The sequence below is a fragment of the Chiroxiphia lanceolata genome, chromosome 3 (assembly GCF_009829145.1).
Source record: "Chiroxiphia lanceolata isolate bChiLan1 chromosome 3, bChiLan1.pri, whole genome shotgun sequence".
In the NCBI taxonomy this organism is placed as follows: domain Eukaryota; kingdom Metazoa; phylum Chordata; class Aves; order Passeriformes; family Pipridae; genus Chiroxiphia; species Chiroxiphia lanceolata.
Genome location: NC_045639.1, coordinates 21720294 through 21744809, shown reverse-complemented (window position 1 = coordinate 21744809; position 24516 = coordinate 21720294). Strand labels below are relative to the sequence as shown.

At 37.7% G+C, this 24516-nt stretch overlaps 1 protein-coding gene and 1 long non-coding RNA gene across 2 annotated transcripts in view; one reads left to right on the top strand and one right to left on the bottom strand.

Annotated features, from left to right (window-relative positions):
• Positions 1-263: 263 nt before the first annotated feature.
• Positions 264-5428, bottom strand: LOC116784954. The gene is made up of 4 exons (XR_004356315.1): positions 5358-5428; positions 4379-4517; positions 3171-3308; positions 264-506 (listed from the first exon to the last, which is right to left on the bottom strand). It is a non-coding gene; the product is annotated as an uncharacterized LOC116784954 (long non-coding RNA).
• A 267-nt stretch (positions 5429-5695) lies between these two features.
• The window catches only part of CENPF (centromere protein F), a 39716-nt gene continuing 20895 nt past the window's right edge, over positions 5696-24516 (top strand). The window contains exons 1-10 of the mRNA XM_032684046.1: positions 5696-5857; positions 6447-6640; positions 7904-8100; positions 10417-10532; positions 12716-12807; positions 15645-15912; positions 17443-17645; positions 20343-20468; positions 21844-21972; positions 23580-23702. Of these exons, the coding sequence (XP_032539937.1) occupies positions 6479-6640; positions 7904-8100; positions 10417-10532; positions 12716-12807; positions 15645-15912; positions 17443-17645; positions 20343-20468; positions 21844-21972; positions 23580-23702 (1416 nt within the window). The 5' untranslated portion in view covers positions 5696-5857; positions 6447-6478. The remainder of the gene's footprint in view (positions 5858-6446; positions 6641-7903; positions 8101-10416; positions 10533-12715; positions 12808-15644; positions 15913-17442; positions 17646-20342; positions 20469-21843; positions 21973-23579; positions 23703-24516) is intronic.

Sequence of the window (24516 nt, the reverse complement as noted above, 5' to 3'; positions counted from 1 at the left end):
GATACACCTGGACCTCAATATACAAATGTATATGGATACACATGGATCTCAATATACAAATGTATATGGATACACGTGGATCTCAATATACAAATATATGTCTTTGTGTACCTTAATATTTTAATGTTGAAACTATTTGTTACTTGTTCAGAAGCAACAGCAAAGGATCAGACAGTCTTGTGGAAACTTGGAATCCCAGAATTGTTTGGGTTGGAAGGGAAATTGCAAATCAACTTCTATGGCAAAAAGCTGAAACTGGCAGCAGTGATTAGAAAGCAACAAACTTGCATTCTTATGTGCATCCCAGACCATAATAAAGTACAAGCTCAAAACTTTAATATATGTAGTTCAAAGGAATGGGATGTTCAAGTTGCAGAATAGGCATAGCAAGAGTAGCCATGATAAATGATCAAAAACGTAGAATAGAGAGGCAAACAAAGAAGCAAAACTCAGACTTCTGAAGGCAATCATGCAGATGGCAGCAATGAATCACTGGGAGAGTTGTCCTGTGAGGAAAAGAGAAATTGAAAACTAGTTAAAAAAAAAAAAGTAGTTAATAAAGTAGTTGAAGGTGATAGAAGGAGAAAATCGTTGAACGTAAACCAAAATAAAAACAAATCTAGAGAGCCCTGACAAGAAATAGAGGTAACCTGACTTACCAGTGGGCATTTTCTACATTTCCCATTTTAAAAAAGTGGCGGTAAAGATGGAAAGAGTCAGAGGTGGCTGTGAAAGGTACATTCCTTTTAGTTTAGATGTAGTACACTTGTGTGTTAGCTGCTTTTCTCTCTAGTTAGAACAAACTGATAGTCACAGTAGATGTACTTGTGTGTAGTTAAGGGTACAAATCCTAATAAAAATAGGGGCCAAAGGAGATGCAAGCTATGGACTCATGAAAGTCAGAGAGGAATGGGCCATAAAGGAAATAGGTTCCCATGTTACCAAATCCCCCCTGAAACCTGATAAACTCATTGCCCACAAGATATAACAATATTTGATAGTATCATGAATGTATTTTTTTGTGCTAACATATGCAGTGTGAGACATTTGCTTGGTATCACCATTTCTAGTTGGCAGCAGAACTATAAAGAGGGGGAAATTGACATTAAAAAAAAAAAGAAAATGTTCCAATCTTATTTACGGTTCAGTAACTTGTAATTTGAAGCCGTAGACAACATGGACATGATGTGCCATATCATAATGTAATTGCTATAATTATTTATCATTTTCTTCACTGCACATCAATTGTTTAAGCATTATGCTAATGGCTGTATTCATAATGTTTGAAAATAGTGCTTTAAGAACAGGAAAGAAAAATATAAATACTTTTTCATTACTATAACTGTTGCTATAGCTGCAAACCATTCTTCGGGTCAAGACAATATGCATGCACTTAAATAACAAACATTTTTTTTTATATGTAAGCTTTCTTCCTCCACCTTTACAATATACTAAGAAGTGTTAAACAAGTAACATTCACATTTTAAACCAACATTTACTAACATCACCTGAGAAGCCCCCTTGTTTTCAATCCTCTATATTGTTAAATAATTTTACTATTACTTGTTGTAACGAGTCTATCTGTGTAACTGCTCAGCAGCTTTAAATTCAGAGGTTAACACTTCTGCAGAAGTTTGTAGATTATTAAAATAATCACAATAATGCTACACTGTATGCAAAGTCAGAGAATGTTTTCCTGTGATGAGGATTATTCAGAGTAATTGCCCTAAATATGTGAGAGACATAAAGGAAAGCAGACGCTGTAAGATAGCTTTATATTTGTAAAACACACTGGTTATAAAACACAGGAATGCATGTACTGTGGGAAGGTTTCTTACCATCATTTATGACAGATAGGTTTTAGGGATTAGAGCTCAGGAATTTAGGGTCTTGTTGCATAATGTTTTAATTCATCTAAGCTGGTGCTGCCACAGCCCTCTCCACTCTCTCCTGCATATCCCCCTTCCACCTGCTGAGCTGGGACTGACATTCATCTGACCACACAGTGCAGCAGTTTGCAGATGAAATATGCATACCTGCTGACGCTACGTGGAAGGTATTGCTTGGTATAATACCCCTTGCCTGTTTAACCATCTCACCTGGCAGTTCAAATCAGCACCAAAATTGTCATAAGGAAGCAGTGGCAGCACACAGGTGGGAGACAGGAGGGAAATTGGGAATGTGGCAACATTGCCTTGAGGTGTTTTAAACTGCCAGGAACTGTACCTGTGTGTTCCTGTCCAGCACCTGCATGTGCTGTGTCACCTTAGACAAGCTAGGTAACTTCAGTCACCTTCTCAGTACTAGGACACCTCCCCACTGGTGTTTAGTAGGCTGGACTAGTCAATGCAATCCCAAACAATAGAGCAGCTGTAGGTATTTTATGCACTAATATGTTCATCCAGGTGACTGTAGTGCTGGAGTCAACATTCGCACTTCGGTAGCAGTTTCCATCAGTAGGTACGAAATATTGTAATCCTGATTAGAGTGACACCTCATTTCCTTTGGGAACAAAGTTATAGTTTATAATTTGTGATATGCTGTGGTCCCTGGTTTGGTTAATAAACTACGAAAAAAAGACTGTGAGGTAACTTCAACCTCTTTTAACAGCAAAAGACGGTTAAGAAAACTAAGGTGTAACATTCTCTACGCACCCTAAGGCACCCTCCTTTACATTCATTCTGTACACCAAACAAGGTACATGTTCTGTGAAAAACTGCGTGAAGAATAGGAAATCTAAGGGTGTATTAGCAATCAAATGTAGTGTTTTACAACAGTAGCTCACTAGGCTTTATTTGTGCAGAGTTAACTTTGCAGCTCCAGTACTGACACCTAAACTGCCATCTTCTTAGTTACCTACCCACCTTGGCAGAGGTGGAGAATGTTTTATTCCAGAGGCAAGAGGCATCACTTAGTATGGGGTGGGGTTTGGGTGAGGCTAAGGAAAATGATCCGTCTTTCTTCTCTTTCACACCCAGCCTGGCAGAGTGTCTATCTCTAGTGCCTTGACAGGGAAGCTGGGAAGCTAAAACCCCATCAGACACAGAGCGCCTGGCCTATTTATCTTTCCCCTGGGTGAAAGGAATTGCTCCAGCTCCTTAGGAACTCTTTGATGTGTGTGCATGTGTATACGTATTTATATATATACACATACATGAAATAGATTTTACCTGATGGATTCTGAGTCTGGCAGGGAAGAATATGGGGGAAAAGCTCCGTCTGGTTTCTGCTTCTTGTAGTATCCAATGAGATTTTCTCATTGGACGTTTTTTTCCTTTCTTTCCCTTCTAGTTTTGTTCCATTGCATGCTCTGATATAAGCTGTAGCAATACAAATTCAACCTTTAGTGGCTTTTGTATTCTACTTACTGTTCTGGCCCTTTACCAAAAATTATAGTAAGGAACGCAGGTGAGAAAATGTAAAGGGTGATTTTTAACATTTGGCAAAAACTGAATGGAGTTTCAAGGACAGAGAAAAGCCACTTCAAAAAACTGAGGTAGTTTTCTCTGCTCAAAATCATGGGGAACTCTAAAGCAGGGAATTGTCAGAGCCTCTTGGAAAGACCTCAAGGATTCTATTCAGTAGAGAGCAATGAAAATAATTACAAGTGTTAGGCAAATTGATGGTTGCTATTAACACCCTTTATAACTTGCTATTAATTTTTCAGAATATTTGACCTTATTTTTGTATCTTATACTTCAATCATACATTTACTAGTACTTTTATTCTTATATTTACATCTGATAATGAATATCTTGATACTTACGAAGCTATTGTACAAAATAAGGTTGATATGGCAAAAGAAAAAACAAGTTTCTGTACTCTTCATGAGTTCTTTTATCTTTCATAATAATTAGTTAATTGCTGCAACAGTCAAGTAAAGGATGCCAAATATGAAAGGATTAATTTGTAAATCATTACCTACAGAAACCTGGTATAAACCTGACAATTCTCAGAAATCACCTTTAGAACAAGTGTTTTCTCATATTTAAGTTTACAACAGTGGTCAGATTCCTTTCTATTTTAGCCTCAGTTATCCAGATATTAATCAGACTGCACCTTAAAAAGCTCTGCATGCACCAGCTGATTTCCCTTTTTCATGCCTTTTAAGAACTCTGAAGGCTGTCTCTACTCATTTTTCCCCTTCTGAAGAATATGACACTGATCTTGGAAGTTGAAGCTGTTTCACCGAAGCCTCCCCTGAGAGATTAATCATGATGAACTAGTTTAAATGCTAGGGCTCCCTGTCTGTCAATGATCCCAGTACAATATCATCTGTAGAAACTGAAAACTCTTCAGCTTCTACAATTAAGTAACATTTGTTACTGTCAAACGAGAAACACTTACTGAGTATAACATGTGAGCATTTAATTCTTACAGAACATTTGCTGTTTGTCAAGTGCGGGATCCCCTTCTGTTCAGACTGGTCCTCAGCTTTCACAAATTATTTGGCAGTACTTGGTGAGGAATTTTCATTCTTCTACTAGTTCCTGCTCCACTGCTGTTATGTGAACAGCCTGCACAAAGTTCACCATGGAATTTTCTAGCTCGCTTGGTTTTTTTTTTTTTTGTTTGGTTTTGTTTTGGTTTTTTTTAGTTGTCGTTTGTGAAGAGGTATTTATGATGGATCAGTTCCATCATTCCGATGGCTTGTTTTGTTCTGGAGATAGTTTGGAGATTTTATAACAATGTGCTTGTGAGTTTGTTGTAACACATTTATTTATAACCAGAGCTCTCACCAGCCGACTGGTGAGCTGTTTGACTTATCAGGGAATATTTGTTTAACTCAGTTTCCTAAATATGATTAAAAGAACAGTGTTTGAGTAAATAGTCTCAGAATAATTACGAGAAGCAGGACATTTAATTAGGTGGAATGATAATCAGATCATAGAATCACAATTCACGGATTCTGATGGAAAGGATCACCGTGCTTAAAATCTGACCCCTCGAGCCCCCCCCGAGAGGTGGTCAGGGGGCAGGGAGAAGAATGCCAGAGGCTTTGGAAAACGAGCCACAGATACCCAGGGAAGTTCATAGGAGGCTTAGAATCCTTCAGCCTTTGCTGTTGCCATTTCGATTCTATGCTCCGTGTTAGAACACACTTACAAAAAGTGTTCTAATTTTGTGTGTTTATATTTCTAAGTAGAAAATGTGCAATATTGGGCTGAGTTACCTCCCCCGCCCCAAAAAACTAAAAACCAAAACTAAACCCAATCCCCCGGAGCAGCTAGGGCAGACACTTCGGGATCCTTCCGCAGATCTTTCCCAGTGGACGGGTGATAACCGGGACAGCACAGGGACACGTTTCGTTCTCTGTGGGATCGGGAAAGTGGGTTTGGATAAAGGCCTGATGGTACCGTTACACCCCGACAGCCGCTGCGCTTTCCTCCTCCCCATCCCAATCTCGCTCCATCCTTCCCGCCCCGCCGCTCGCTCCGCCCAACTGTGGGCACCGCCCTTCAGGGCCGCCCCGCCCAACTGCGGGCAAAAAAGCCTCCGGGGCCGCCCCGCCCCTGCGCAGCCGCCTCCAATGGAGTTTGAACGCTTCCGAACCAGCCAGTCGTGAGGGCCAGCGGCCCAGCGGCGCGCTCTCATTGGTGGTAAGGTGGAGGGGGCGTGGCGAGCGGCGTAGCAGTCGGACCAATCAGCGCTCTGAGGGCCGCATGGGGGGGCGGGCACAAACGGCCGCGGGGCGGTGGCGGCGGGTTTGAGGTGCGGCGGGAGCCGGGACGGGGGACGCCGACAGGGACACGGACAGGGACACGGACACGGACACCGACAGGGAGACCGACAGGGACAGCGACACGAGCCGCCGGAGCTTGGGTCACTGCCACCAGGCTCCGGACGGCATTTAACAGTGAGTGAGTGGGCAAGCGAGCGAGCGCTCGGGGACGGCTGGGGGTGACAGGCAGCCCCCCGGTCCTGGACGGGGTCGGTCCGCCTGTCCGTCGTCGTCTCTAGTTTTAGTTACTCTGAGGTGCTCCCGGTTTCATCCGCGTTGCTTTGAAAGGCTTCTGGGAATAAAGAAGCGTCGCTGACGCCTCTCGCAGAGCCGCGAGTTTTCGCAAGGCTGAGACGCCGCCGAAGTACGGCGTGAGCGGCGCTGGCTCTGCAACATCCATATAAGACGTGGACAGATGCTCTCTGAAATACAGCTGTCAAACGCAACTATAAGGGTATAAACCCCGCTGGTGCAGGTTGGAGGTTGATTAAAGCGAGGCTTCAAAATCCCCCCCTGCCTGCGTACAAGTGTGTCAAAATAGGACAATATTTATAAGTTGGTGCTTTATTTAAAGCACTAATATTTAAAATTTAGATCAGGAAGCCTGCACGATTATGGAATGCTGTATTCTAATCGCTGCTAAGCTTAAAAGTTCAATTAATTTAAAAGCAAAGCTTATTTAATATTTTTGAAGGTCTAATTGTAGCTGTCTTTTGTGTTTCAGGCATAGCTGTTGGAAACAAGAATCTGGTCAATATGAGCTGGGCTGTGGAGGAATGGAAAGAAGGCCTCTCCCCCAGAGTCCTTCAGAAGATCCATGAGCTGGAAAGTCAAGTCGATAAGCTTAAAAAGGAGCGCCAGCAAAGACAATACCAGTTAGAGACTTTGGAGGCAGCTTTGCAAAAACAGAAACAAAAGGTAACCTAAAATGCTATTCTGCATGCCAAATGCAGTTATAAAGATTTATTATCTGGCTGTTGTTAGGGGATGGGCTAGTGTTTTGTTTCTTCCCACTGACTGATGGGAAAGGTAGCATAGAAATATTAACTGTTTATCTTCATTTCATACTCATACTCGTCATATTCTCCCCTTTGTTTAGTTCTTATTGATTGTTAATAGAATTCCTTCTTCCTATCTGGCACGGTTGTCCACCTCTACGTGTTTACGTGTACTTTGAGGTTTTCCTACAGCTCTTTATAACTGGGAAAATAAATTTTTTATTGTTATGCCTATTAAAAACCTTGATAACGAGTGGGCCTGCTTTAGATTACAAACCTGCAGAGTTGGCAGCGTCTTCCTGTTTCACCTTGACCACAGATACCTATAATCTTTTACTTGGTTTATGTAATTCCCTGGTTTTTTTCCCTGTAGAGACCAGGGTTTTGGAATTTGGTGTTACTTTTCATTTTTAGGGCTATAATTTTACACCTCATCTGACTCTACCCTGTCAACCCTCTAACCAGGAAACCAGAGACCCTCTTGGTCAGGGTTCTGCCATGGTTCAGACAGGTGTGACCCATTTGGTTCAGTTTTTGTTTTGTAATATTTGACTACAAAAAAGAGGTGATTTAGAAAGGTTGCCTTTTATTTACTTTAGGTTGCTACAACTTTCTAGCAAATGTCTTAAACATTGTAGTTTTCTTTTGAGTTTCTTCCCCATGACTTTCCAGGTACTTACTTCAACCATTCCAAGGAACTACTGTGGTCTCCAAACAAAAAGAAGCTTTAAAACTCTCAGAAGCAGCAGCTAATACTCACTATTTTTCAGTCAAAAGAATAACATTGTGCCAAAAATGAAGCCTGCCCCTCACATGCTTCTCCAGAGAGGAGAAGGACATCTTTACTGCCAGGCTCCATCTTCAAAGCTGTGACCCTTGACTCACTATGCAAGGACTGTACAATGATTATTAGTTTGATTTGATGAGTTTGTGTCTAGTCAATAAATAAAAATTAATAAAAATTTTTAAAGTCACTGAGTTGAATTTTAGGAAATGTGGTTTTTTTCATACCTGAAAATAGTTAAACAAAGTGTATATCTGAAGGTTTTTAGAGCTGTCAGGATTTTGAAATGTTAGGAAGAAAATAACACTATGTAAACTTTGTGTTACTAAAATAATTGTAATTGCACAGAAGGATGGAGAGGACTTTATAATCTCAAAGATGTCTTTATATTCCAATTAGGTTGAAAATGAAAAAAATGAGTCTGCAATACTAAAAAGAGAAAACCAGAGCTTGATGGAATTGTGTGATAATCTTGAGAAAGCAAAGCAGAAAATTTCGCATGATCTTCAAGTAAAAGAATCTCAGGTCAACATTCAGTCAGGTCAGCTGAATTCCAGCAAGAAAGACATTGAAAGGCTAGAACAAGAACTGAAAAGGTGAGGACCTATGTACAGTGGTTATTTTGACATGTTTTGATTGTTTAGTATATCTTTCATGGTCTTTTAGTTTCACTTCGTATCATACTTCATTCAGATTTTGTGACTGAAATCTCAAAATATTTTTTATACAGACACATGCATATACAGACTTCTACACAAGCCTTTGTACCACTTGAAGCAGTTGGTACCTGTAGTTCCTGTTTAATTCAAGAGAATTCTGCAGTGTCATGTGAAAATAGAGCCTTTCATTCTGTGGTGGTTTGGTTTTTTTTGTTTTGTTTTGGTTTTGTTTGTTTGTTTTTTGTTTGGTTTTTTTTTGTTGTTTGTTTGGTTTTTTTAACAAACAAAAAAGCTAGCACAACTGAGATACTTGGTAAAAATAACCTGCAAATAACTTGGAGTTGTGAGGAAAGTACATGGACAATTCACTCCGTAAGGTGAAGTCTACCAATAAAACATGAACACTGAAAGAAGGAGGCATGAACATCTATTGGAGTCTAAGAGGAAGCTGCCAGAAGTAATGGGCCTGTGACTGAGTCACAGAATCCAGTTGCTTTGGTAAAGTGGTGCCTAGTTTATAGCACCTCAACTTGTAAACACTGCTATTGCTGAGGTAGTGTCTTGTGTACTGTCTGTAGAGGTGGAATGCAATTCATACAACAAAAGACTCTTCTGTAACGCAGACACATCCACCATCCCTCACCTAAGGGTGCTACACAAGTGGAGCACTTGCACACAGTGAAGGGAGTGCTCTCATCTGTTAAACTTGCTCTCATGCTAGAGGCACCCTCCATTCTTGAATAAAAGGATTTCTGAAACAGTGTGTGTCATAAGGCTGTGTCCTGCCTATGCAATAAACCATTTTCCTAGTACTAGTAATGCAGAATTATTGCCACAGAGAGGGGTAAGTCTGGGATGCCAGCTTTCTTGATGGCTTGCGGTATTTATATCTGTTTGGTGGGTTTTGGTTTTCTGGTTTGTTTGCATTTTTTTCAGGGCCTGAAGTATACCTGCTTCCTTTAATTTTTGCGTGGCATGCCTCATACATGTCCTAATAGAAGCAAATAAAGAGGAAGCTGTGTTGGTCTTTCTGTTTGGGTTTCTTTTTTCTCTTTGCCCCTTTTTGGGAAAACTAAGGATAGTCGAAGCGTTTGACTGCTGTGAGAAATAATACAACAAAATAATTTGTGTCACGTGGAAACCAACTTTGTGCAAGGAGTTGCTGGATCCATCAATGAAGAATCTAGTGAGATTCAACAGAGTTGCTAGAACCACCGTAATGTTTTTTGTATCTCCTGTCAAATGTTGGGCCAAAGAGATTGTGAGTTAAAGATACAGGTTCCACTTATCTATTCCCAAAATTAAGTCCAGTTTGCTGAGTTCTCTCCTTCCTGTTATATTACTTTACAGAGGTGTCCACTACAAAAGATCAGCAGTTACTACATGTAGCTTGTTATTGGCAGTTGTTTCTGGTTTTGTATTTGGCTGCATTTTGTTTTACGCTGATACCTGATAATTTGCCACTTCATACCAACTGACAATCTACTGGGAGAGGAGTTCTTGGTGGTGTGCTGTAAAAGAGGGGAAAATGGAAAGACAAGTTGTGGAGTCACTAATGCAATGGGCTACAACCTAGAACTATTGTCTTATCAGCCTGTGCCGGCTGAGGAGGATGAAAGTTACTATGTAGCCTCTAAAATAGTTATATAGTTTCGTTGGGTGGGCTTGTAACTCTTCGTGCTCACAAAAGTCCCTCGAGTGCATGATCTGCTGTGGTGTTTTGGGTGGTGATGTAAATGGAATACATGAAAACTACGCTGTCAAGTGGAGGGTTATTGCCTTCTGTTTTCATGAGGTATGCATAGTTTGCTCAGTGTGTAGTATTGGAACATAGCATATAAGCATATACATTGTGTGTTTCCTACCATAAAGATGTTTACTGAAGAGTAAGCGTTTTAATAATCTCAGTGTTTACAGTGCTTTGGGTCAGGGTTAGTTTAGCTGGACTGCAGCTTCATACAGTGAGACCCGAAGCAGTTCCAACTGATTTTCATCTACTTGGGCTTTGGTTTTGTTTTTTAACTTTGACTTCCATGTAGTTGATCACATATGTTGAAACTCTAAATTAAATATATTCTTCATATTCCTGTGTTACACGACCTAAAAATTTTCAGTGGATGTATTTTGACTTGATCTTTAAACTAAGTTCTTTGAATTGTATAATGTATTAGTGTATTTTAAGCTCTTAAAAAAAAGAAAATTGACCTTTTAGTTTCCAGTATTAATTTGTGCTTCTGCTTCTATCCTAAACAGATACAAATGTGAGCTAGAGAGGAGTCAGCAAACATCGATTGCAGGAGATGTATCACTCAGTGGCACTCCACAGCAAAGTTTTACTGCTCCTTTAACACCAGTTCAAAGTAATAATGGTAAATGATTCCTTTCTTCATCTAGCACAAATAGTTAACTGTCGGTTTTCTTGGAAGGTGGAGTATTTTGAACATTACACTTGTACTGAGTTGCCTAGGCTCTATTATACAGGTTATTATGAGAGTGTCTAATTTGTAGCACCACAGGTTTCAATTTTAAAAATTATTAGTGCAAATTGAACACATCACAAATATTACATCTTTTCACTGCTACACTGATGGACATGGAATAATAGGAACATCCATCAACAGACTGCAACAATCTTTTGAATGCCTGTTCTAGCATCAGGTCTTCCCTTTGTGTAGTGGGGAGCAAGTTTCTTTCTTCATGTACAACAAATACTTTAAAATGCAGTCAACAGTCATATGTCTTATTCCCTTGGAAATTTATATTTTATTTAGGCTATTATTGTGTATGATAATCTGCACAGTTTATACACTATCCATTTCAAAGCATCACTTCTATCTTAAAATTAGTGACATCAAATAGATTTAAAATACTTGAATGAGTACTTGAATACTTGGAAAAGCAAAAGGAAGTTTCCTTAACTGGAGAAGTTCTGTAGCCAGACACCCTTATGCTTTCTATGCTGAGAAACTTTGATGTGTTCAATATTGCACATGCTGTTTACCTCTTTCTGGACTGTGAACAAACATTGTGTGAGTTTGGCATCTTAGTCTTACTCCATTGGGGAATCTGATGTACTCTCTTACACTCTTGTTCTTTTTACTTTCTTTATACATACCTGAAAAGGAGTGCAGTTAATGGCAATGTCAAGTATTCCAATAAGCATGGCATTCCTGAAATGGCGAATAGATTAAAATTATTTAAATAACTGTATTTAAAATTGTATTCCTGGGGAGATTTTTTTTCCTCTGAAAGCTGGAGTTTTAAATTCATTAGGATCGTTGAATCCTAGAATATTTCAAGTTGGAAGGGACCCATAAGGGTAAAAAAACCTGTCTGGATTGGTTAAAAAACTGGCTGGATAACCAGGCCCAGAGAGTGGAGGTGAATGGAGTTAAATCCAGCTGGTCACTAGTGTTGTTCCCCAGTGTTCAGTATTGGGGTGAGTTCTGTTTAATACCTTTATCAAGACCTGGGTGAGAGAATCGAATTCACTCTCAGCAAGTTTACAGATGACACTGAGTTGGACAGGAGTGCTGATCTGCTTGAGGGCAAGAAGGCCCTGCAGAGGGATCTGGACAGGCTGGATCGATGGGCTGAGGCCAGCTGGATAAAATTCAACAAGACCGAGTGCTGGGTCCTAAACTTGGGTCATAACAACCTCAGAGAGCACTACAGGCTGGGGAAGAGTGTCTGGAAAGCTGCCTGGCAGAAAAGGACCTGGGGCTGCTGGTTGACAGCTGAACGAGAGCCAGCAGTGTGCCCAGGTGGCCAAGAAGACCAAAGGCTTGTGGCCAGCAGGACTAGGGAAGGGATTGTCCCCCTGTACTTGGCACTGGTGAGGCCACACCTCAAATCCTGTGTTCAGTTTTGGGCCTCTCATTTCAAGACATTGAGGTGTTGGGAGTGTGTCCAGAGAAGGGCAATGGAGCTGGGGAAGGGTCTGGAGCACAGATCTGATGAGGAAAAGCTGAGGAAGCTGGGGGGGTTTAGCCTGGAGAAAAGTAGGCTTCAGGAGTGACCTTATAGCTCTTTTTAGGATCAGTCCTAAATAAATTCTTTGTCCAATTCCCCTTATATTTGAAAAATCAAGGAAATCAATTTGGAATCTCAAGGAAAAGATACAGCCTTATTTTCTTGTAATTTCTTAGCAATATTAATGCTTTTGAGCTGCTGATAGGAAAACTTCAGAAGAAAAGATGAAATCTATATGTACATTTATATATATAACATAACACCTCTGTGTTATATATATATATTTTTTTTTTATGTGTGTCTGTATTTTTTAGAAAGGGATTAAAAAAATAAAATTCTGACCTTGGACCCCTACTTTTATCAGCTGTGTTTTCATTCTAATAGTAACTTTCAGATATCCCACCAGTGTAGTTTGAGGTCCTAAATTACTGAACATAACGTATATACAGTTAATTTCTTCCTCATGATCTGACACTTCTCATAGCTGTTCATTTTTATAATTCCTGTGATAGCAGTGGGCTAGAAAAGATTACCTATGTACTAAAGCAGATTTTGAGAAGTAAACATCATGTCTTGGTAGGTGCTAAGTTTGAAGAGCTAGAAGAAAAATACAAGAAAAAAGTACAAGAAAATAAAGAGCTAGAATTACAGCTGAGAACCATCCAGCTTAAGGTAAGTACCTCTTAGGAATGGTATGTGTGATATCTAAGAAAGTAACTAATGAGTAAACTTGGAAAATGAAGTGGAAAACTAGTGAAATATATTCTACGTTGCCTAAACTATAATTAAAAAAAAAAAAGAAAAAGAGAATTAATCTGTGTGTACTGTCATTTGGAAGGAATCTTGGAGAATTCAGAAAAGCCAGCATCTTTGAATAGTAAAGAAGGACATTAAAAATGAGAACTCATCCTTCAAAAACTGGAGGTCTCATGCAAGCAAGGACAAGAGAAAACAGGGTCACTTATGCCAAGTTAAATACGATAGCATAATAAAATAGCCTTGAAAACTTGAAAGAAATAATTCATACCTAGAAAATAGAAGCACATAAATCATTCAAACACATAGGTAGGAGGAACTGTATTGGCTAATCTCTGAGAACAAGATGAATAAGTTGTGAAAGCCCTCAATGAAAAAGCCATTGCAGAAAATGGGAAATAATTTTTTTATTTGGCGTTAACTATGTAAAGGTTTAAAAACTTTTCTGTATCAGAGCCTTTCTTCACTGGGGTTAAATCTGTGGCATAGCTTCAAATTGAAAAGTCAGAAGTAGTTTTCAATTAGGTTGATAAAATGAGTAATAATTAAAAAAAAAATCACCAGATACAGAGAATATTTACTCATTAATTGATAGGGCACTGCAGTGTGGGACTACTGAATCACTGTGATTTGCAACTTACCTCATTCTTCTCTTGACACAGGAAGGGGGCAAGGATGATGACATTAAAAAAACCCAACAAAAATAATTTACGGTGCTGATTCCTGGAAATGTAGTTTAGTCAGGCCAACATTTTGTCCTGGACAAATTGTTAGAAACATGAACCAATATGTTTATTGGTGCTTGTGTAGGTGTGGTGTATGGAGAAGAGATCAACCGTTTACTGGTAAAGGGAAATCATGCCTCATATATTTTCAGGCTTTTTGAGTTTTTTTAAGAATAAATCAGAGAATGTATGAGTTAAGTGTGATTCAGGATAATGTTGTTGGATATCCACAAAACATTGATAAAAAGGAAAAATTTTGATAAGGGGAGATCTTGCAAATTTAAAGATTGAGCTCAGTGGCAATAAATGGTCAATTTTTAAGGGAACGATCAACAGAGGAGCCTGAAAAGGCTTGGTAAAGAGAACTGTGCTACTCAGCATATTCATTAGCGTTCTGAAAAAGAGTTGAATAATATGGTTAAAGACCACACAGTATTTTGCAACACTAAATAATTGCAATAATTAAGATGACAAGTAAAATTTGGCTTAAAAAAAAAAAAAGTAAAGTAATGCATATGGAAAATATAATTTGAAAAATGAACACTTGATACATTCAGATTCCAAATCTAACTACATGATTCCAGGAAACATTTCAGTAGTCATTGTGACCAGTTCTCTGAATACTTCAATATTGTGTTCAGCAATAATGAGAAAGAATTTTTTAGAGAAAGCATTAAGAACTAATGAGAAAATATTGTTTGTCCATATGTAACCAAATGGCCCTCACATCTTGAATATTCCTTGCCAATTTGTTCCTCTCATCTCCAAACACATGGTACAAATGGATGGTACAAAGAGGAGTGAGGATCAAGAGAGGAAACAGGGAATGGTCGTTTTCCTACTTTTCATAAGGCATAAAGTACCTGATCTGCATGCTCAGAACAAATCCTATTTCATAACACTGTGCTGTGTTACATGGCAGAACTCTTTGTCAAAGAGTATTGTAAAAAGGCCAAAATACAAATAGGTCCAAAAAAGAAAGCACACATGAAGTATTTCAGTAAAAATGAGTATCAATTTCCCCATTAATTTCCTGGATTCAAACTTTTGTCTCAGAAACTCCGTAAATTTAAATAGCATATAAGGGAAATGATTACTGCATGCATGATTAGGTTTTTATGCTCTTTATCTGTTAATAAGTTACTTTACAGGATTGGACACAGCATTCTGGACAATATAATGTAGATTTCTGGTCTTGGCACAGTTATTCCTAGATAACACTATATTCTCTCATTGCAGTGTGACTGAGAAGTCACACTGCGTATTACATGGTTTAGGGATTTAGTTTAAGAAAAAAGTAATTCAAATGAGAGGCATTTGAAAATCCAGTAAAAATTCAATAGGGTCTTTACTGTTTGAGGTTTTGTTGGTTTGGTGGGTTTTTTTGGTTTTTTTTTTTTGGTTTTTTTTTTTTTTTGCATTTAAGAAGGAGAAAAAACTCTACTATTTTGGCTCTGTTTAATTTTTCTATGGGAAGAGGTTGCAAGCTGGTACCTGGTGTATTTTATTCTTGCAGTTTTGGGGTACTCTGTGTTTATAAGTTTAAATAAATGAATCTGTTTTGAATTTACCTGTGTTTGCCCAGAAGAAATAAATGTGAGTAAGATATCAGATATGTTAGTTTAGACTTCATTTTTTTGCATCTTACTTGTGTCAGTACTTGCTTGCAAAAACATAGGCTTCAATTTTGAAAAATTTAGGATGTGAACAATGGGATATCTCTTGAAAAAGACAAAAATCTGTGTACTTCCCCTTTAAAGATACACAGGTAAAAACTACTTTTCTGGAGATCCTGGTTTGTGTTTATAAGTATCAGCTATCCTTGGATACTTGGGCTAAAGTTATTTAATTTATATAGCATAAAAAATAATTACGTGAATCAGTAGTTTGCACTGGTGGATGATGTGACAGTGCAACAACATGAAATGATGATGATCTATTAACTACTTAATAATAAATTAGTTATTTAGTTATATGTTAGATATAGAAACATATGTAAAGGTGCATCCTTTTCTTTTTTGGACACAGAAAATAAATCAACCTCATTCTCAAAGCTCTCTGAGTCACAGAGAGATTGCTCGGCATCAGGCTTCCTCCTCTGTGTTTTCATGGCAACAAGAAAAGACACCATCTAGAAATCAAGAAACACCTGCAAGGGGAAGTTCTGCAGCATCCTCTTTTCTAGGGGAAAAAGAAACGAATTGTAGTATAATATCAGAGAAGAATGAGTTTGACAACAGCTTTTTTGAGAATTGTAATTCTTCGCTCATGATTCAGCTAAAAGCACAGAACCAAGGTATCTGATTTATTTCTTCAAGACCCAGTGGCAGTCTCCCATATGGTTTCATGAAAGCTGGTGTGTGGATAGAAGTGAGGTATTGAAATGAGTGCTTTAGCAAGGAAAAGAGAAAGATACTTGTTGTTGCCTTTGGCAGCTGGCCCTGTTGGCTGCTGGTGTGTTTATTGTCAATGATCAGCCAGTGCTCAGAGCTTATCTACAAGCTGTGGTGTCTTCTACCTAAGGGGTGTGAGAACCAGAAGGGAGCAGTTTGTATTTTTGGGGTTAGTAGGGGACATCATCTAAAAGGAAAAATATCCTTCTCCATTAATCCCACTGCTCATGGAGCAATTCTCTTAAAACAGAGTTAGAACACTTTTCAGAATATCATTACATTTTGCTGTTAAGTTCTATCACATTGCTTTCTTAATTTTGTATACTATTGAGATTTATGGCTAAGCAATAATTATATTAAAAATTCAGTGTTTGAGCATGCTTAATGCATAACTGAGCTGATTCATAAGGGATGTTACTGGAAGCACAAAATGAAGTATGATGCAAAAAGTACAATGAAAAAGCAAGATATGGTCTTTTATTGCACATATAGACATGAAGGAATTCTCATTCCTGATATCTGATAGTTGTAAGAGAGAAAATAGTTGTTTTCTTGTGGATTAGGTGAACATTTGCTTAAGCCTACTATTTAGACTCTTTGGACAGCTTTTACACTAACTGTTTCTGTACTCCCCAAAATGTTCATTCAAATACCTACACATACAACAATTTGGGTGACATTTTCAACTTGGAAGCTATATAAACTCAGAAACAGGAAGACAGGGCTTTTTTTAACAAAGGAAAATTAATTATGAAAAAAACGAAAATAATTCCGTATAATGCTCCATGTAGCTGACTTATGATTTCTAATGTAAATTATGTTATGGCTTTTGGAAGATAAAATAAACTCTTTCTGATGTATATTGTGACAAGACTACTTGGTTTAGCTTTGAGACATGAAAAAGATTAAAATATGAAATGGTGCATTTACAGATGCCCGATATTTGAAAAGTTTTCTGGAAGCAAAGACTCACAGTTGCCCCAAACAAATGTTTGTAGTGGATATCTTTCCTTTTAAAAATAATAAAAACATATAATAGATATGTCAAATGACATGTTTCTGCATGTTTAAAACCAGGAACAAAACAAAAAAAAAACCACACCAGCAGAGGAACAAATTGTCTTTGTCTTTGCAGCTTTTGTTCCTGAGCTTGCATGTTACTGTTTTCTCACATAGTGGGAATTATTGATTTAGAGTCAACTATCTTTAAATCTTTATAGTTTTAGTCATCCATGTAGTAGTAGAAGGCAGTTAAAACTGTTGTTTTAACTTACTGAACATTTTGTAGGGTGTCTGCCTGTGTCAGGAACTTGGGTACTTATCAAATATACTAAATATTTTAGAAGGTGTAAGAGGCTTGGAAATTTGAGTGTGTGGAAGACATACCTTCCAAAGCAGAAAGTATCTTTAATTTTTACTGTTTTAAAATTCAGAGCTAAATTCCACTATTAAAGACCTTGAACAACAACTGCAAGCTCAAGAAAAAGTGAACAGATCCCATGTGAATAAACATCAAGAGACTGAACTGGAGCTGGACAGAATGAAGTTAGAATTAACAGAGAAGGATAAAGCTCTGAACAAAACCAGAGATAAACTGACTCAAACGAGAACACAACTGGATCAAGCAACCACACAGGTAAAACACTGCATTACGTATCTGACTGTCCTTACAATTCATTGCCAGTATTCATGTGTGTCAGTTTTCAGCCATTTTAGTAAGAACCAAGGTTCTCAAGACTTAAGTTTCTTGAGCATTTGCTGAGGATCAAGTTTGAAGAAGTATATGCTAGTTTGATATGTATTACCTGTAAAAACATTAATACTTGTAAGCAGTCGCCCATTTTCTGGAAGGTTCTTACATGACCTGAAGAAATATTTTTTATACTCGGGTAAGACTGATTTGAGTTCTGAAAATATTTTCTGATCAAGTTACATAGAGCAACAATGACATCTGGTGGCAAGTTCTGGCCTGAAAGAGACTGTCATGCGACTTTGGTGAAAATCAGAATCTGTTGCTTTTACTACAGGATTTTGTGGGGGCATAGTCTTTGTGTTGTAAATTGCTTGTGTTAAATAAAGTCTAGGCAAAAATGCAGTGCAATACTGAGAATAGGTGCAGTCTCTAAATGTAATTTCACAACTTAATTCTAAGGAGTTTGGATTAATAGTGAAAAACCAATAGGATAGTACAATTTGCTAAGTTAAAAATTTACAGAACATATATAAATAAAAAGATATCTGTGTATAAAAATCTGAAATGGTTCAGGTTTTTGCTCATAATCATGCAAAGAAGAGGAGAATGCCAGTGCTTAAAATAATTTAATTCAAACTGCAGAAGGTAACAAGTAAGAAGTATTCTTTTTTTTGATTAATCAAGTTGCATTACCTACCTAAAGTCCTTTTTCACAACACTTGACAAATTTGAAATTAGTACACAGATGTCATAATTCCCTGAATCTCCGTATTTCCATCTATCTTTTTAGGGGTTTTTTTCCCACTAGTTTGGTTCATCTACAGGATAGGGAAAAAGATGTTTCTCTGTGTATCTTCTCTGGGTATAATAATTGTTATTCATGTCTGCCAGCAAGTTTCTTCATGCTACCAAAGTATATTGGTAAGCTTCTTCTTCACACAACTCCTGTACTGGTCCTTAAAAAGAAAACCTTTGCATGTTTGCACATAAACCTTGATCACTCTGCCTTTTCAGAGAGACATCAACATTTGGCTATTGTTAGCTCTGGTTTAGGGGAAGTCTTGGCTGGGAGTAAGGTAAAATCATACTCTTGACATAGTCCATTGACTTCATAAAGGCACTGTCATCATGGTGAACTTGTGAGAAGACAACCGACTCAATCTGACATCTCAATTTCTCTGAAAAAGTCTTTATTTTCATTTATTTAATTCCCCAGATGACTTGATTCAACTTCTTAAAGGATTAGGATATTATGTATTTAGTTTTGCCTTGTTCATTTTCTACAGGTTTAAGAGAGCTGAATTGTTTTACTAAGGAATCAAAGGAGATTAAATCCAGCAAAAGGGAAGGGGCAGGGTTATGGAGCTAGAAACATGCCTGGAGAAGGATAAGGAAGAGTGGGATTGCCACCACTTGAGTTGAGATGCAGTCCATCCCTAAGGTGCAGTGCAGCATCTTGCCCCAGAAGGTTCCTTTGGTCCCACCATCTGAAGATAGCTCCTTACTGTTCTGTTTCTTCTTTCTTGCATTGGAATTGGATCTCTGCCTGCATCCCCTGGACTTTGGATGTAGAACTGCGCTGAGATTTTGGATTTTAGTTTCCTTCCTTGTAGCCTGAATTTAATACTGGCTTGCCTCTTGTGCACTTGTCTGTCACTGGTGCTGTTCACAGACCTTGACCACAGCACCGCCTCTGTGTTATCAAGTATTTTCACTTCTTGTGAGGTCTGCAGCCTTTCTGCAGTCAAGTTTTCATGTTATCTTACCAGGAGCTCATGATCCCTGCAGTCTGTGTCTAATAACCTGACATCCCAATACTACTACCTGGTTCTTATTTTCTTATGACTGCTGTTTCACTAACTCGTTAAAGAGCTCTTGTGGCTGGAAAAAGAAAGAGTCCCATTCACCCTTTTCTTCCTCTCTGGGGCGAAAAAAGTACATATTTTGCATTAACAGGTTGAATTTGGAATAAAAATACATTTTTCTGTTCAGGCAGTTAGGTGGGGAATGCTTCACTCTGTTGGGTGACATAATATTAACATAATCAAGTGAGTTAGATAAGAAGCTGACATACTCTTAACATGGAGGTTGCCTAGAAGATAGGCTACTGATTTTTTTTTTTTTTTTAATTGAAGTTTAAATTTTGAAAAACACTCTTTTGTTGTTGTCGTACACTAAGATAGTTGCCTCTTTTTTCCTATCCAAATCAACATGCTGAATCACTCTGAAATTCAGTGGAATATCGAGTTATTTTCCATCTAAACATGTAGTTGCTTAGCAGTTAGCAGTCATTCTTTATTTGGCAGCAAACTGAGGTACTGAAAATATAGTCTATTTTTAGTGCCAGATACAGTATATTTCCGTAGACTGTCAATGACAGTGTTTTTCTGAAGGTGTTTTTATTATCGCATCTGTGTATATATATATATATATTTTTTTTTCTCATTAACATAAGCAAATATGAGCTTAATACTTTGGATTGCTAAGAATTAATATGGTACCAGCTAAAGTTATGCTGGTTATATGAATGCTAAAACATTCAGTAGCTGAAAGCAGTCTTTTTTATGTGAGTGCTTATACATTTAAGTGAAACATAACTTACATCTTTAACACTTTTGTTTGATAACTAAATTATTATAGGTCCAAATGATGGAGCAAAAGGTGAAAAGATTGTCAGAAGAACTGAACTGCCAAAGACAAAATGCTGAGAGTGTTCGTCAGTCTTTAGAACAGAAAATAAAGGCAAAGGAAAAGGAATACCAACAGGTAAGGCGAGGAGAGCTTTTTAATTTTGACTTCCCTAGGAGATTAAATCACTTGTTTTATCTTGTGTATCTGCTTTTCAGTTGAGAAATACTAAATTTTATATATATTTATATATATATACATACACACATATTAGACATTGATCTTTCTTTGGTTTCTGTTTATGATAGTTCTACACTCATCCATACTTTCCCTAATAAACACTAGCTATTTGTTCATTGGATGTCTTACTGGTGTAGGAAGTGCTTGTGCCTCTTGTGCTGTTTTTGCTCTTGAGCAGAATATAAGGGGTGTTGGCATCATTTCACAGATATGACTGACTAAAATACAGTGGCCTGTGTGCAGGGGGTTCATGCACCTGGGACCTAGGGCCACATTGCAAATAAATGTCAGCTCTAGTTCCTTCACTGTGAATGTTTGTTTTCCTTTTTTTTTCGTTTTCCTCTTTAATTTTTTTTACTACTAACAGTATGGTATTGTGTCTTTTAGTGAAGCAGCTTGTCTGCATGAAGTAGCTATACTCTAATTAAAGAGAAGTACAAGAACTTTGTTGCCCCTCTTCCCCATCACAAGGATCTTAGAATTTGTTAGTAGAACCTATTGCAACTTTTGCATAGCTGTTATTGCTGATAAATATGCTTGGATTTTTCCTTCACTGCTTTTTATTACTCTCACACCTCTTATTGTTTTACATCCTAATAAACCTCTGAAATCTGTGCAGCATTAAAACTATAATATCCAAAGGCATAGGAACAGACTTCACGAGAAATTGCAAGTACAGCTGTTTATCCTAATGGATGTCTACTTGTCATGTTTTAAGATCCACATGTACTATATCATCCTTTTATAGATTTCAGAAATTCTGTTTTGGGAACACTAATTTTTGTGCAGCTTTTGTGGCTGCCCTTGTAAGATTATCTTGTTTCTAAGATTATCTTATTGCTCAGTCCTATGCTAGGTAATATGACTATTTTCTTTTCATGAGAAAAAAAAAAATCAACCTTCCAGTATGGTACGTAATAGCAGAAGATGAACTTGTCCACATGTATTGTAATGTAATTCTTATAAGAAATGTATCTTTAATATGAAAAATTTTAACGCTATTACTTTTGCTGGTTTTAGATTTTTTTTTTCCCTTTCTGTGATAGGACTGTTGCATAATGTTCTTAAGCAGATGGCATAAGTTGGGTTAAGGTCATTCTTGCCTATGTGACATTTGCAGCTGCTTTTAAACTGCTGTTTGCTGTGTAAGACAAATGTCTCTGAGCAGGCAGTACCTCCTAATAAAAATCAGTTGTTATTACTCCAGTAACCAAAATAGAGACTTGTCGTGGTCATGTGTTTATTTCTTTGTTACTGTACCACTGTTTTCTAGGAACTCTCTTGTCAACAACGTTCCTTACAAACACTGGATCAGCAGTGCAACCAGATAAGAAGCAAACTGAATCAGGAGCTACAGCAAGCCAAAAATGACTTCAACATTCTGCAGGCAGAATTTGACAAAGTAGGATTTTTTTTTTAATATTAAAATCTGCTACTAGAGCTGATATTTAGTTGTCTCAGCACTACTGCCTTCATTTAATTATACCTAAAGGAAAAAGTAATTAATGTGGGATCTTGTATTAATGTTTTTACAGTTTGTGTTTTCTGTTTTTTATTTACCATTTCTCACTGAAATATTATGTATTAAATGTGAATTATAGCTTTTAAAATTTGGGCCTAGTCCACTTTTTACAGGGAAGGATATGTGAATGCAGACAGTGTGGGTAAAATAAATCTGTTTGAGAGAGGAGCAGCTAGGGCTGATCACAAGGCACACTTTATGTAAAAAACATGCAGAGGAGCAGCTTGATGATAGAGCTGCTGATTGACAGGTCTGTTGCCTTTGGAAAAACATCCCCTTTTCATATACCCCAGCCCATGCACTCCTGGTACTTCTATTTTAGCAATGCCACCCCTCATGTGATCCTGCAGAGAGCTGATAGAAGACATAAAAGAGCAAAGAAAATATTATATGTAAATTAGCACATGTGTATACATATAGATAGCCCAAGTGTTTGCAATTAGTTTAACTCCTTGAACTGGTTCTCCACAAAATTAGATGAGTGTCAGGGCTTGTGTAAGGAGGAATGTCAGTAAGAAGGAGGTCATCCACAGCTTTGGCAGCAACTAGCTATTAGAACACATTAGTTGTCAAAAATTCACAAATTGCAGGAAGTTAGAAAGCAGCACAAGCCATGAGAGTGGGTGACCAGAAAAGAGGAGTGTTTTAAAATCCTCAAAAAACTCGAGAGGACCTCTCAAGCAACACAGCTAAATGAATTTCTAAAAAAGGCCACAAGTTCTTGAAATTTATATTAAGAAGCCCCACTAACAGACAGCCTGAACTGAAACAGCATTTCCAAAACTGCCTACAGCTTTCTTGCAGGCTTGTTTTATTTCAGAAGTATAGCCATGGGAATACATTCAGTCAAATGTTTTCAGTGGAGACTTCTTTATATGCACATTCTTTTGTATATGCTTACCAAAGGAAGCATGATTTCATGGAGAAGAAAATAGGTGCCTTCTAGTTCTTTCTCCAAGTAAGGTAATTGATTACCTAATGACCTCAGAGTAGACTTTTTTTTGCTTTTTTGGCCCAATAATGGCATTTACCACCTTGTTAATTTGGAGCGTTATAGCATTTATAGCGTTTTGAAAGAGCTAAAACCGGTTCATTTTTTATAAAATCTGTGTCAATGGAGCAGTAAGTGCAGTTATGATCCTAACTTTGTAATATGCTATGTGAATCAGAAAGGCCATTCTCATTTGTGTCCTACAGGTATCAATGTGGTGATGTAGCTGCAAGTTGGATGTATTAATCTGATTTCAGACAGTCTAGAAATACATGTATTTTAGAGACATACCACCTTTTTGGTCAGAGGCGAAGGAGTGAGCGGAAAGGCAATAAGCAACTGTTTTCTGAACAACAGTAGAGCAACCTTTGTTTCTTGTGGGGATAAAATGTAGTTTCATTTTGTAATAGAATGTTGGAGTTCAAGAATGGCAGTTTAAAGAAAAAAGTTTTATATATGCCTGTGAATACAGTGTCCATTTTCAACATTCTTACAGGTAATGGCAGTGAAACAACACCTGGAACACGACAGCAGTGATCTCACCCAGAAGCTGTGCAGAGCAGAGCAGGCTCTGTTAGCAGCCCAGGCTAAGGAAACTGATCTGACAAAAAGCTTTGAGGTAACCAATGCAGAGGAGTATTTGACAGAATTAATGCATTGAATTGGCAATTTGTAAATACTTAATACTATTGAGCATTTACTCTCATAGCATATTTTTCCATAAGCAATCTTTAAACACTTTTACGGGTTATCTTAATAATGTATCTTAGTTGTAACACAAAATGAGGCCTTCACTAACTCTGTGGAAATCGGTGCAGTTTTTGGCATTGGCTGCATGCTTAGGATTCATTGCTGTAATGCTGCTGATATGGTTCTAATTCACGTTGGACTTATCTTTTACCAAATATAGGTTGTGTTTCAAGAGATTCTTGCTTTTGGTTCTTAAATAAAAAAATGTCGATGCTTGTTTGATTTCAAAAGTAAATTCTAGAATCATTGACTACTGCTTTGATTCATACTGCCAAACTCGATGATTTTGTACAAAGACTCACTATATCCTCTTCAAAAAAAAAAATAAAATGCTTCTTTCTTAGAAGAGACACAGTCTAAAAAATATATAGTGCTGGAAAAAATTTTCCTGCAAATGAAGATAAATTCAGACAGGTTTCTGGATGCTGCCACACCAGCTCATATTCACACATGCAGATACCTTTTCACTTTAAAGTCTCCTTTGTCTTCTTAGTTACATTGTTTTGTTTGGGTGGCAACTAGAGCAGCTAGACTTGAAATTGTTACAGTTTTGCCATTAGAGACCTCTGAATGCAAATTTTATCCTTTATTTGGAGAATGAGTAGTAAATAGCAAAGATAGCTCAATACCTATGTAATCCATGTCACAGTTTGTTTTATTTAAACACTCTCATTTTGCTTGTT